The sequence below is a fragment of the Myotis lucifugus genome, unplaced genomic scaffold (genome assembly GCF_000147115.1).
Source record: "Myotis lucifugus unplaced genomic scaffold, Myoluc2.0 scaffold_80, whole genome shotgun sequence".
NCBI lineage: Eukaryota > Metazoa > Chordata > Mammalia > Chiroptera > Vespertilionidae > Myotis > Myotis lucifugus.
Genome location: NW_005871128.1, coordinates 1,996,237 through 2,011,231, shown reverse-complemented (window position 1 = coordinate 2,011,231; position 14,995 = coordinate 1,996,237). Strand labels below are relative to the sequence as shown.

The 14,995-nt window shown below is 36.3% G+C and overlaps 1 protein-coding gene and 1 non-coding gene across 2 annotated transcripts in view; both read left to right on the top strand.

Moving 5' to 3' along the window:
- The window catches only part of COL21A1 (collagen type XXI alpha 1 chain), a 110,030-nt gene that overhangs the window by 91,871 nt on the left and 3,164 nt on the right, over window positions 1–14,995 (top strand). Inside the window, 7 exon segments of the mRNA XM_023755568.1 lie at window positions 3,121–3,174; window positions 5,232–5,303; window positions 6,906–6,941; window positions 10,100–10,144; window positions 13,811–13,843; window positions 14,405–14,551; window positions 14,634–14,688. Of these exon segments, the coding sequence (XP_023611336.1) occupies window positions 3,121–3,174; window positions 5,232–5,303; window positions 6,906–6,941; window positions 10,100–10,144; window positions 13,811–13,843; window positions 14,405–14,551; window positions 14,634–14,688 (442 nt within the window).
- LOC111826458 lies at window positions 1,333–1,439 on the top strand. The gene has a single exon (XR_002829783.1). It is a non-coding gene; the product is annotated as a U6 spliceosomal RNA (small nuclear RNA).

Sequence of the window (14,995 nt, the reverse complement as noted above, 5' to 3'; positions counted from 1 at the left end):
TATATGGAATTTTTATTCATGAAATGTGAAATGCCTTGTAGTGAGTTTTATTAGGTATTTCTTCCCTAAGGACTATGGGTAAGATAGTATCTTTACTTTCAGAATTTAAAAAAGTAAGGCAAGCTTGATGAAAATATTTAGGATGTCAGGTTAGGTATTCTCATGGTAGGAATGAAATTTTGTAATACCACGACCATTTTCTAGTATATAGAATCCTGTGCTGAGAAAACTATTTTTTGTTTTTGTTGTTGCTTTGTGTTGTTGCTTTTTGTTTTGTCGTTTTTTTGAGAATGGAACTAAATATGTCCTGGCTAGACTCAGGAAGTATTCTCAACTATTTAATGAGTATATTCTAGGAAAATCTTTCAAAAGAAAGTTATATAGTTGCTGTTTTGGAGGTATTCAACATTTAACTAGACTCCCCTCTCCCACCCCCAGGGGAATAGAACCTGGCATACTAAATGAGTAGATGACATAATGTACTTTGAGTTTCTGAAGCATTAAAAAAGAGAGGATAAAATGTCATGGGACCCTAGTGATTAGGGAAAAGTAGCTGCCCTTTCACCAGTGTGGACCCATGTGGATTCTGGGAGTATTGTGGGTCCCAGCAGCAGTAGGTGTGCAGAGTTGCTGTAAAAACCTTTGAGTGACTCGGCTTGCCGCGCAGAGGTTCTCCATAACTTCTCAAGGTCATTTTTTGAAGAAGATATGGAGTAGTTGTATACTCTTTAAGTATCTGAGATACAACGACTCTCCCATCGTACTCTGGATTCTCTAAATTTTGAGAATACAATCTAAGATTTCATCAGATTTTTATTTTTCATTCTTGATAGTAATACAGATGTCCCCCATTCATCAGCTTTTTAAAATTAGCCACTTCACATCATTGGCTCCTTACTTAGCTGGAGGTTAATTAAATCTGCTGGCTTTTTCCTAAAAGATGTTTGTGGCATTTGTTGATTTCGCTGATTTGGCTGGGGAGGCAAGTGGCTGTTTCCAATATCACACAGTTTGTTATTTTTACATGAATTACTATAAAGTTTAATTTCCCTCATCTTGTACTTGAGCAATAATTTAGTTAAAAATAGACTCAGGATGTTAAAATTATACCTATTAATGCAATCTTTTCAACAAAACATTTTAAGTTCTTTTCATGCAGTATATTAATTAGCTCAAGTTTTGGAAACCTTTTCTGCAAAGGCCAGGACCACATAGTCTTTGTTGCAACGACTCAACTCTTCTATTTTATTGCAAAAACACCCATGGGCAAACACAAACCATGTGGGATATGCCTGTGTTCCCCTAAAACTTCATTTACGAAAACATGCTTTGGTGCTCGCTTCGGCCACACATAAACTAAAATTGGAACGATACAGAGAAGATTAGCATGGCCCATGCCCAAGGATGACATGCAAATTCGTGAAGCATTCCATATTAAAAAATAAAACAAAACAAAACAAAAAATCACACACAAAAAAGAACATGCTTTGGGCTAGGTTTAACCCACGGGTCATAGTTTACTGACCTCTCTATTAGCTTATTTCTGCCAGTTTTGTCAAGTGTATGTATGTGGACTATGCCTTCAGTATCACTGTCTGGAGTGGGACAAAAAGCTATCTTAGAAGGGCAGGGGTGAGGTAGACACTCTGTGGTATATCTTTAGAACACTTCTAATTTAGATTATAATACCTCTTTTTAAAATAGCTGTTTAACCATTAGAAGTCTACTTCACCACACTGCATTCCAGTTTTCAAAGACATTACTTGACTGATATTAGGGCATATTAACATAATCAAGCCATGTAACTTTTGGCAAGGCTTCTGACAGCCTTGATTTCCAGCTTAATCACTTGTAACATTAGAAATGTTAAGGAGCTGTTGTTCTATGGCTCAACACTGCTGTTATGTGCTACACGCTTTAATTAAATCCACATATCAGGTTCACTTGTTTCTCAGCATGAGCACTTTTCGAAGCTGAAAATGAAGCTGGTTCCCTTATGAGTGAATCCAACTTGGCTATGGATGATCATCACCTGCCCCTTTCAGGTGTCACACACACCTGTTTAATCAGGGCTTTTGCCAGATACTGACTGGGTTGTGATTTCAGGTATTATTGTGTATTTGCAAATCAGAACAACCTTTGACAATCTCTCCTTATTAGCCAGCAGGCCTTTTCTCTCTTTTATATCCAATCATCTTGTCCTGTCTTACATTCTTTGCTGTCAATTCAGTCCTCCTCGCCAAGTTTCTGTTAGAAAGGACTGTGCTGGAATCTTGAAAAAGAGCACAAACTAAACATTTTCTGATGTATATTGCTTCAAAAAAGCCACTGTACATTGGAAGCTAGGTTTCTTTCCTTCAGGTGCATCCTGAGGGTGAGCCATAGTGAGAAAGTAAAACAGCAAAGATAAAGATCTTCAGCCCAGAGGATGTTGTGAAAATATGTGGCTTCAGTCTGTGCGGTGTGGAGACTTAGCTAATTAGCTCCGGTCCCTAAATATTTTAATCTCTCCCCTTATACTTGGACCTGCTGGTATAAAAAACACATACTTTTAGAGAGCTTTTATAAATGTGAGAACTCCCTTGCATAAAAGAGTTTTTCTTCATAAGTAGGCTCAATGTGTAGAGTCCATGTTTCAAACAATTAGAAAGTTGAAAATGTAAAAATATTTTATTTTGTTCATTCTCACTCTGGTGGGTAGTGATATTCCTCAATTGATTTTTAGAAGGAGTAGAAGGGAGGAGGAGGAGGGGGAGGAGGAGGAGGAGGAGGAGGGGGAGGAGGAGGAGGAGGAGGAGGAGGAGGAGGAGGAGGAGAAGGAGAGAGAGAGAGAGAGAGAGAGAGAGAGAGAGAGAGAGAGAGATATGGATGTGAGAGAGACACATCAATTGGTTGCCTCCCACATGAGCCCTTACCAGGGTCAGGCATCAAGCCTGCAACCAAGGTACGTGCCCTTGACCAGAATTGAAACCAGGACCCTTCAGTCTGCAGGCTGATGCTCTATCCACTGAGCAAAACCGGCTAGGGCTAAAAATTATTTTAAATATATTTCTGTAAATGTCTATATCAGATAAATTATGACTCATTTTTTTAATTCAAATGGTTTTGATGCATTGACAGGGAAATAAAGGTGAACCTGGACTTCAAGGGATTCCTGGGGTTTCTGGGCTCAAGGTAACTGTGATTTGATGCACTTGGAAATATTTTCAAAGAATTGTAAGTTTCCCTCTTTGATGAAATTAACATTTGTATCTCTTAAGAAAAGTTATCTGAAATTAGGATTTCCTTTGTCACAAAATTAAGGTACATGGAAGGAAATGACCAACGTGGGCCAATTCACTTCTGTCTTTTGGACACTTTCTCATAGTTTGGATAATAAATGTATAAAATATGCTTTGACTTGATTTTTCTGGAAATGGTAAAAGTCATGTGCTAATATGAACACTCTCTCTGGTCTAGAGAATATCACTCTCCCACATGGGTGCAAACAAGAGTGGGTGGCTCCCATAAGTAGTGCTGTTCCTTTGTTTGCTTTATTTTCAGAGTGGGGACCCATGGCTGCTGTTACCAGTTTCCCTCAAACCGTGCTTGTGTTTATTTCATGAGATTTTCAATCCCCTTCAGCTTTTAAAAATCTAGTGTAATAGTGAGCAGCTCAGGAGCAGGCACAATGAGCAAAGAAAAAAAAACTTAGTTTCTACGGAAGAGGGTAGTCTTTAGGTTTTAGGATAGAGTTTTAGACTGATGGTTAAACACAAAACAAAACACAAAAAACCATGAAGCGTTCAGGAAGTTGTTCCATCTCTTACAGTTTTAACCCAAAAATTGTTGATACATCTTCACACTATGCTTTCTGAGAACCTCCTTATTTAAAATGTTTAAGATACTGGGTCCAGTTTTATGGTGTGAGGCCTCAGGGACCAGAGTAGAGGCAGCAGCAGCAGCAGCAGCAGCACAGACACGCCAGCAGGTGCTGGGATTCTGCCTCCGGGTCATGCTGGCAGGCAGGGTCCTCACTGTACTGCCTCTGGACGCTGGAGCAGGTGCAACGGAGCTTCATGGACGAAGAGGATCGGATCAGCGCAGTCATCTACAGTGACACTCGGGCCGGGCAGGGCCAACAGAGCCAGGCTCCCGCAGGAGTGACAGCAGAGGCAGCAGCTGCTGCCACCACCTGGGCCTCCCCCACTGGGGGTCGTGTCCCAGCACCAGTCCCTGAGCCTCTCGCTTGGATGGAGCTTGCTGTGTGTTCCCTCTCCAGGCTCCCCAGCACTCCAAGCCCCTAAACACGTGCAATAAAGTGATTCTCAGCACTCAAAAAAGAAAGAAAGAAAATAACCCCTATGAGATGATGAAGAGTAGACAATTTGAGTTAAGATAACTCAGGGATATTCTTTATTCTGAAACAGCTCAAGAATTTACTTCTAAGAAAATAATATTCCATATGTATAAAGAAAAGCTACAAATGTGCACACAATTTAACTACAAAGATGTTGGTTTACCTCAATATTGTTTATAAAAATAAAATTTTGAAAACCAATGTTTAACACTATGGGAATTTTAGTCAATAAAATATAGCAAATCAATAGAGTTGAATACTATTCTGTGATTTAAAAATCATGTTTTAAAAAACATAATGTCATATAAAGAAGTGCACAATATATATGTGTTGAAGTAAAAGATGAAAATTATGCATACATAGCATGTATTAGTAACTATGTTATGTATATGTGTTTGTGAAAGGTAGAGAGAAAATAGACAACAAAATAAAAATAGTGGGTAATGAGATTTTCAATACTTTTTATTACTTCTATTTACTTACCATTTTTGAAACAATAAAGTAAAAATTTTAAATTAGCAATATCAGAAAAAGCAGTTTCAAGGAGGAAGAAAAAGTGGTTAGTAAATGGAAAAAAGATACCTATGTTTATTATTTTCACTACTTTATTATTTACTTTATTAATGTTATGAAATATAATAAAAGTACCAAATATTCATAAAATGTTATGGTATGCTATCAGAAATTCTTAACTATAGAAAAATATATAAGAGGTTTTATTGGGAGTCCAGTAAACTTATTATTCTTTATTATTCCTATAGTAATAACTCTAAATGTCAACCAATTTTTTTTACCAGCAATTTAAAATTTGAGGTATATGTAGAAATAAAAACAGCGGTATTTTTCATAAGCACTAGGTCTGTGATCTTTCTGTAATTTCTGTGTTACTTAGGGAGAGCCAGGAGCAGTAGGCCCCCCGGGAGAACCAGGATACCTGGGTTTACCTGGAATCCAAGGCAAAAAGGTAAGCGTTGTTTGGGAGATATAATTCACTTTTCATGAGCTGCTAACATGTAAGTTTTCCTTTGGTGAAAATTGGATAGTAGGACTGATTATACGTTTAGTGATACGCTGACCTGTACACTATGTTTAAGCTCATGCTAAAAGCTGTGGTGTCTTTCATGTCCCTGTGTGGGTATTATCTTCTAGATGAGGACTTGGGAAGAGGCTTTCAGATCAGAAAAGCTGAACATACAATTAAATACTATTCTCTAAATTTAGACTGTTTTGCAGTCAATCCAGGTGAGTGAAGAATGTCTCAGGAAAAGTACTCAATGTCAGGCACGCTTACCAAAATATGACTCGCTCTTACTGAAACCGGGGCGAGAGTCTGAAAGGATAAAAATTACAATCAGATGTTTCACCATGAAGTTCCTATCGATTAACAATTCTATTACAGAGAAATCATTAAATTCCTCTAAGGAGTTTAAAATACAAGTCGTATATGCTCATATAAAATTCTCTCTCTTCTCTTTCAAGGAACCCTAAGCTGTATCATTTGTTTGAAGGTTTTAAGCAACAAGTGACTGCCCGTTTGTCAAAACAGTCTATGCCACTATAAATATATGCATTTCCGGTTAGAAGTAGATATAGTGGCTTTTAGTATTCTGGAAAGGATACAAGCTCTTAGGTCTTCATCTGCATATCTTTTGCTGTTTCGGTTTTTCTGCCATTCTGTTTTTCTATCCCTCATGTATTATCTACTTGGCCCCTAAATTATTATGCCCAGAATGATCCTTGACCTTTTGGTTCTGATGAGCAGTAGGCAGCACTTGCTGACATAGGAATGACCTTCATAGCAGCAATTAAGTATTTGATCCTTAGTGAATATTAAAGTAAATCTGTGAATACATAGATTTCGAGCATTTCCTTGTTCAGAAATTTGCCATATAAAAGAAAATCTGTATTCTGCTTACTGTAAACACAAAAGCTGTATTTTTTTATTTTTTTATTTTTTTTGCTGATAACCTGGTGCAGTAAAAAGAAATTTGGAAACTGTCCAAGTTCAACTTTAGGAGAGCGGTCTCCTTTCCTGATCTGTGGGTTCATTATCAATACGAACAAGGACCTTGAACTAGTTGGTCTCTAATGTCTCTTTTGAGAAATTCTAGGAGGCTTATTATTATGGAATATAATCCCCCCAAACTTCATTTGGAATCATATTTTTTTTAAATATAATTTTAACATTGTTTTATTTCATTGTTTCCTCTAACATTGTGGCTACTATGAACTTAATGGAAGATTTTTCAGTTTGATTTCTTAAGATAACATTTGCCAAAATAAGTCCTCTTTTCCTTGTTTGTTTAACTTCAGATTATGATCAATATAGAAAAGTTTTCTTCTTCTGGTAAAATAGAAATAGTAGTAAATTTTCTTTTGACTGTAAAAGCATAAGAAAATGTTCATTTAGATCATTTTGACAGAATGTGGTTTTATTCTCTTCCCAAATGTGTTGGAGTCAGCTTCTGTATATAAGGCATTTGTGGAATTTGTATGAGATCACATGTTTTTCTTTGCTTGAGACATAATATGCTATTATGATACATCTAAAACTGCCTTTTTGCAGGGAGACAAAGGAAATCAAGGTGAAAAAGGCATTCAGGTATATTGTTGGCTCTTTTTTTCTGCTTGGCTATAAAATAAGGTCTTTATTCTTTTAATGCCTTGGTTGCTTTTCCACTTCCTTTGTCTTTTACCATCAATATCTAATTGTTAAATTCCAGCTTTCTCCTTTCATTACTAAACTGTTCAGACCATGTCAAATCTAATGTTAAGATCCCTAAACACCAATCAGAAAGAATGTATGCCCCCCTATGTTCATAGCAGCGCTATTTACAATAGCCAAAATCTGGAAACAGCCCAAGTACCCATCAGTATATAAAATTCATGGTACATTTACACAATGGAATACTACATGGCTATAAAAAAAGAAGGAATTCTTGCCCTTTGAGACAGTATGGATAAACCTGGAGATTATTATGCTAAGCAAAATAAGCCAGTCAGAGAAAGATAAGTATCACATGATCTCACTCATATGTGGAATCTAATGAACAAAATAAACTGATGGAAAAAAAATAGGACCAGAGGCATGGATACATGGAACAGACTGACAGATCCAAGATGGGTGGGGGCTGGGGGAACTGGAAGATTAATCAAAGAGCATATATACATAGCCCATGGTCACAGGCAATAATGTGGTAAAGGATTGGGGGGCGGGGTGCTGGGTTGAGGGGAGGAAAAGCGGGGGGGGGGAATGGGGGGCATCTGCAATAGTGTCAACAATAAAATAAAATAAAAAATGATTTTTTTACCACTTCATTGTTGTAAAAAACTTAAAACCAAGTGATTCAACAAAATAGATATATATTTTATTACATAGTGAATATGTTTCAAAATGATTTGAAATGGCTTATGGCACAAGTAAATTTGATAAGAAATTATTAATATCTAATGTAATAATTATTAATATCTAATGTAATACTAATCAACAGAAGGATAATTAAACAGAAAATTATGTTGGGCCAAGGAATCGAGGGTGGTTAAGAAGGTCATTTCCTTTTGGGTGTCTTAGCAACAAAAACAAAGAGGAGAACCATGCTACTATGGAAGACAAGGACAGTTTCATCTCAATTTAAGTAGCTATTCAAAGGGTTTTTTTCACTAACTGAACACTGACCCATAAATAGGATGCCACTACCAGGATCAATGGTATGCTTAGCTGGAATAAATTATATCTGTTGGTCTTTCAACCTGTTAAGTTTTAGGAATGGAAGACCTTTCCAACCACGAATTATATATCTAATGTCTAGACAGTACTTTTACAATGTTTTTAAGATTATAAAACTCAGTTATCATGGCTTAGTTTTATGTAGAATAAGCTTAATGTGAAAAGAAAAATTATTTGCAAAATTTCACAGAATTTTGAGAGTTCTAGAATTTTTGGAGGCATAAAAGAAAATTTCAAATAGATAATAATAGAGTTAAAATCTGCTAAGGTAACAGTCTAACAGTTGTTTTGTTTTCAGAAAAAGCAGGGTTTATGTGTTTTGTTTTTTACTGAAGATACTCAAGTATTATTGTATTATTGTGATTCTTCTAAGTTAATTTTGAAATTAGGAGTGAGGTAAATTTTAAGTAACTGTGAGCTCTAGACCCATATATTCCAATTTTCTTCTTGGTATTGCTTTTGGAATACCAAGGTCTCATGTACCACAACATGTTTAAATCAGGACTTGTCATCTTTCCCCATAAACTATCTCCTACCCATAGATTCTATGTCATAGTAACTGGTACCACCACATAGTTACCCAAGAAATAAAGTCTTAGAAGTCATCTTAAAACTCAATCTCTTTCTTCACATGCAATTTTATATCTAAATGTCTCTTGAACTTGGCTGTTCTCTGTTCCCTGCACGCCCCCCCCCATCCTAATCATTTCTTATCAGTGGTCCTGGATTACTATAATATTTTCTAACTGGTCTATTTGAGTCCAGTCTACTTCCTCCCTACCCGCCTTACCCCCTCCCCCCTTTACCAGTATGCAATAACTGAATTACCTATCTGCTTAGGAATCCATCAATGGTGCCCCACACAGTTCAAGATAAAGTCTGTCTCATAAAATTCCTCCTGGTTTAACTGAATCTTCTTCTTCAGTCTTATCTCTTGCCACTCTGCCCACTGTTATCCATTCTTGCCCCCTGCTTTAGCCAAAAGAAATTACTTGCCTTTGTTCTGTAGTTGACTCCCTCAAACACCCTCTTATCTTTTCTCATTGGCTACCTCTTAGTCATCCCAAAAGGTTGAAAAGTTGAGTCATCTTCCTTACTCTCTCTGTCAGATGCCCCTTTCTATGTTTCAATAGTACCCAGCCAGATGTTTAATTGCACATTGTGTACTTATCAGACAGTATTTTCGGTATTCTGTTTTTTAAAATTTTCACCCTTGACTTAATTGATTATCTTTCCCCCCACTCAGTAAGCAGTTCGAAGGCAGCAATGCTATCTTTGTTTTCGTGTCTCTAAGGTCCCACAAATGGGTGCTTGCCAATGAATATTGGGAATTCACCTATGTAAGAAAATGAACAAATCACTATGTAAGAGTGATTTAAAATTTTAGTCACTAGATTTTTAATTGATCATATTATCAAGGCATATATTTTCCTAGAAACGGTCAATTATCTTGTTCCACAGAGGAATGAAGTAGTGCTTCCAGGTCTAGTACAATGTCTTATAAATGGTGGATATCCAAAAATATTTATTGAGTGGACAAATGTGTTTATATCTTTATCAATTTTTCTCCCTTCTTCTGTGTCCTGATTTAATTATATTCATTCAAAATATATTTACAGTATATTTTTAATGTTTAAAAATTCCTTTAAAGAGGTCTTCTTGTCCTCAAATGTGTATAATCCACACTGAACATAATTGTATCATTGAAATTAATAAAATGTCCACAGCCATTGGATTTTTAAATTACTTTCGTGCTGTTTATGTGGACTTGGAAAAACATTCTCAGCTACCTACAATTATTTACCTGTTCTCCCAAAGTTTATTCCTTGTCTCTATCCATTTTAAATATATTAGGTTAATTTTTCTCTCACTTTTTTGTTGAGAGACTACCCTACATCTAACATCATTTACATAGTTGCATTACTGCTTTTGCGACATTTATTCTAGACTATAAAGTAATACATGGTTTGTTTTTATATGTGATTGCATCATAAGTGTGCAAACTAATTAATAACATTTGTTAAATTTTAAAGGGCCAAAAGGGAGAAAATGGAAGACCAGGGATTCCAGGGCAACAGGTATATTTTTTTTTCATGGAAAATGAAATAAGGAATAATATAACTGGGCAGTGCTGAGTGAGGGTTACTTTCATTAAAAATAGGGAGGAAGGGTCAATGTAAGATGAATTCTAATCATACAAGGATGAAAATGCTAGGTGGTGGTGGTATACTGGTTTGCTTTAATTGTTTTATGTTTACTTTCTTATCGGCTCTGAAACCTTTTCAATGCTTTTTTATGGCCATTTACATGACTGAAGGTAGACAATGCCACCCATTTTAGGAGCATTTATTGGCCAAAGGCACCAGTACAACAACAGCATCTCCATACCTACTGTTTAATCTTGATTTTCTTCTTGCAATATGAACGTTGAGGCCATATGTAGTGGAGGAATGTACTTGTTTTCCTCTAGTTTGTTCAGAAATATAAATTACTACACCGGAGACTTATTAAAATCTTATTTTGAGGGACCGTGTCATGAAACAGATGCATAATAAGATTGTTTTGCTTCTTCCCTGACTAAATTCTCCTCATTAATTAGTGTTTTAATGAGATTACCATCTGGCACATAAGTTCAGTTGGAGCCAAATTGAACCAAAAAGAGCACAAAAGTGATTAATACTTACATAGCATGTTTCCTGCTGCATCGCCTATACTTAAGCTCAGTTCCAACTTGGTCCACTTTTAAAGGGCAAGCTGTACATAGGAGCCCTCCCATAGAGTGGTCACTTTTGTGTGTGGGAAGGAGAAAGATTCAGTAATTACACCAGTTCCGGAGACACGTGGATAAAACTATATAGTGCTGTCTCTAAGGACAGGGATCTCTGTCCCTCACTTGGAGAAATCTGAAAGTTCTCGGGAAGAGTGTTTAAAAGCATATGGCCCCAAGGTTGTCTGTAATATGGGCTGGAAGATGAGTGCAGATATTAAGAAGAGTTGATAATTTAGAAGCTGACAATAAGCACCAAGGTATCTAAGAGGAGAAATAGATTGAGTTTCCCACGGTACCACAATGTTAATGAAAAATGTCTCTTAATTTTTGTGATCCTCCACTTGATTCAAATTCACTTGATGACACTACCAACCCTGTCCCTGTTCCCCCTCCCTTGCCACATAGACCAACCCCCTCAGTTTCCCTAAGTTAATCACACCTATTGAAACAGGAATTTTGGGGGGTGAAAAAGACAGATTTTAGGAAATTTGAGAAATTTTGGAAATTAAAGAGACCATGGAGGAAGCACAGGGCTGCAGAGCAACAGAAGGTATATTTCCATAGAACAGGGACACTGAAAAGCTGCAACAGGTACATTTCTATAGAATGAGGGAGCTGGAAACAGCAAAAGGTCTATATTTACACTTGGAGTGCGGGAAACGAGTTAAGTCAGCTCGCGTGAATTGCGCGTACTCCGCGGGAGCCGTCTTTAACTCGGTTCATATAGATTTGCGGTGGAGTGCGGGAAACGTGTAAACTCGGGACGATTGTAACTGCGTATTACCAAATATTTGTTTGTAATCCACCCTTTTGGTGGATGGAACAAAACCAAAAGACAGAGCCATCTTATATTTTGGCGGGAAATTCACCCGCACTCCAAGTGTTTACAAAATAAAGGGCAGGAAGCCCTTCATGCAGAAGGAGAAGAAGAAAGCCCAAAGGGAATAGGAAAACAATAAGGAAGGAGGAGGGGAGAACCTCACATGTCCCATGTGAGGTTCAACCTTTGAGCCCAGGAGTTACTATAGTAACCAGGCTAAGGGAATAGTGACCAATTAGAGGGGATATCAAGGCACCAAGATCTGCAGCCCTTGTAAGCCATAGGGAAAAGGAACTCAGTGGGACACTTTCCCCCTCCCCATTTGGGAGTCTGTTCTATGGGACTCTTCCCCCTCCCTCTGTGGGAGTCTGTACTTGTTCTTTAATAAATTCCCACATTTCCTATACCATCTTCTGTCCGTGGATTCATTCTTCGACTCCAGTGGACATAGAATTCGGGTTCCAGTTCAAAAATTCCCTTTCACTCTCTATAAACAGTCTTCCCAGAGGAGAAGGGGTCTTCATCCATTCAACCTCCCTAGCCCAGGCCTTTCACCAGAAATTGTTACTCACAATAACTCTCTAAACAGAAGGATACTTCCTTTGGAGTTTGAGCTCACACATAGCTAGCTCACTGGTTTGTTTTTCTCTCACTTCTCAAGGAAAATAGCAAGTCTGCTCCCTAAGGTAGGATTTGGATTCCCTAGGCAGCTTCTGCCCTTCATTGAAAGCTGCATTTCCCACCCCCAGGAACTGAGCTGATGTGGAGGACACTTGTTGCTTTTTCAGCAGCTGGATACTCTGCCCAAACTCTTTAAAAGTCAACTAAGTCTGAGTTACCTGCCTTCCTACTAAGTGCTGTGCATGTGTAATTGCTTGGCATTCCTGTTATGAATGAAATTCAAGTGAATGTTTCTCTCATGAAATCATCTTAGTGGATTCTCGGATGACAGCTGTTTTCGGTTTCAGCTTTAATTCAGTTTTAGTCCTGAGAACTTACTATTTTATCTTTCCTCTTACACTGAACCCACTTGTAGGATTATGTCTGGTAGGGAATACTGCTGCATTTCTTCAGAATCCTCGTTATTTCATGAATGGCCTTACAGAGAGAGTTTACTCACTAAGATTTTTATATTTTTAAGTTACACTTCAATTTGAGAATCTACCTTTCTCTGTGCCATACACTGATTTTACCTAATTTTTATTTCCTTTTGTCTAATTTGAATATCCATTTTTAGGTAACTGAGAAATAAATAAAAATAAATCCTCAAACTCAAAATTCATTGTGCGGAATGTTCTACACTACATTTTATATTGAATTTAAGAACATCAATTTTTAATTTTAAAGTTGAATAATGAAATCTGTGAAAATAATGTGTCTATGAAAACCAGACCCTTGTTTTGAACTGATATTGGTGATCTTAGAGCCTTGAATATATGATGAATTTCAAAAATGGGAAATTTTAATGACTTCCCTGAAAGTTCTTATTATCTATATTATATCATTGGAATGAATATGTGAAAAAGATGAGTGGAAAATAATTCTATATAGCCATTGCATGTATTCATATCCAGTGATTTACTAGCAGTGAGTGGCTTAGGCGTAGGACAAATAGGCATTTTCTTTCCTATTAATCACTTTACTGGTATCTTTGCTTTAATTTATCTTTTGTTCAGTAGTATGCAATAAAGTATAACTTTAACAGCATCTACAGGAAAATGTAATACTCTAAATTGCAAAATAAAAGAATAAATATACCTTATCTTTCCTTATTTGAATTTGAATTTTCATTAAAATAGTAATATATTTTAAGTTCAGCATAAAATTTATTGTTATTTTAAATTTAAGTAGAATTCAGATAGAATCTCATTCTAACCTTATACTTGGCCTGCAGCATATAAAATATTCATATCTAACAATGAAACAGTTATGTAAATGAACATTTTTATATATTCAGTTAGCATATTGCCTAGTCATTAGTCTCCTTTAAAAAAGCAAAGGAGATCTCTTATCTGTGTAAATCTGACACTAATTGTATCAATATTTTTCAAATTACAAATTAAATTTGATTTGTGTGGTAAATGGTGCATGCCACATTGCTGGTACTGTAGCTTACACATTTATTACAGTTTTTCCCCCTGTTAATTTTCAAAGGGAATTCAAGGTCATCATGGTGCAAAAGGAGAGGTATGTTTCTTCACCTGTTATGCTCCCTCTTCAGTTCTTATTGCTTGGATTTTCACTACTATATAAATCTAGTAATTGGTATTGCAAACAGAAAATGTCTTTTATGTTCTTCAGTGGTTCCTAAATAGTGACTTTCAGGATCTGTAGATTCATTCAGTTAGGTATGAAATGTTACGTATTTGTTAATATTATTGGTTCTTCTTTTAGATTGGGTGCTAAATTTTTGCTGCATATTTTTCAATGAATAATATTTTGTGTTTTCGTATTTGCCTGTCTCGCTAGAATTTAAACTCTTTGAAAATAGGACTGTGTCACATTCATTGTATCTCTGGCACTATTTATTGCCTACATAATAAACTGAAGAAATAGTAGATGGGGGGAATGGATGGATAAATGGCTGTTGAATGTGATATAAAATTTCCCTCCTGATCATTAACAGTATCTTCCTATATAACATATATATGTTTTATATTTATATCCATATCCTTGAGGATTTTCAAGATGCAATTACACCTCCTCAAATATTTAAATAGAACTCTTGAGGATTTCTTTTGCCTTTAGAAAGGTGAAAAGGGAGAACCTGGTGTCAGAGGTGCCACTGGACCAAAAGGAGAATCTGGGATGGATGGCCTGATGGGGCCTGTGGGTCCCCAGGGACAACCTGGAGAAACAGGTCCTCGGGGACCTCCAGGATTGGATGGGAAGCCTGTATGTATTCCACTTTCTTTCATAGTTTTCATTGCTTTTTACTTGGTATATACATGTTATAACCCCTAATAATTTGATGCAGGGGAGAGAATTTTCAGAACAGTTTATTCGACAAATTTGCACTGATGTATTAAGAGGTAAGTCTCAAACAGAGTTTTTAATAACTGTTTTCAAATTACAAAAGTAAAAGCAATTCTTTGTAGAAATTATAAAAGATATACGTAGGATAAAGAAGAAATAAAGAACATTTATAAACCCTTGTCTGTTTTTATTCTAGATGAGTATTTTTATAATGAAGATGAAATACTATATATACTCTTTTGTAATATTTTAATAAAGCAATTTTTTATTATTTCACCATTAAAAAAAATTCTGACATAATTATGACAATTTATAAAGATGGTGTGTATAATTTATCAAATTTTTCTTCAGGATACTTTCACT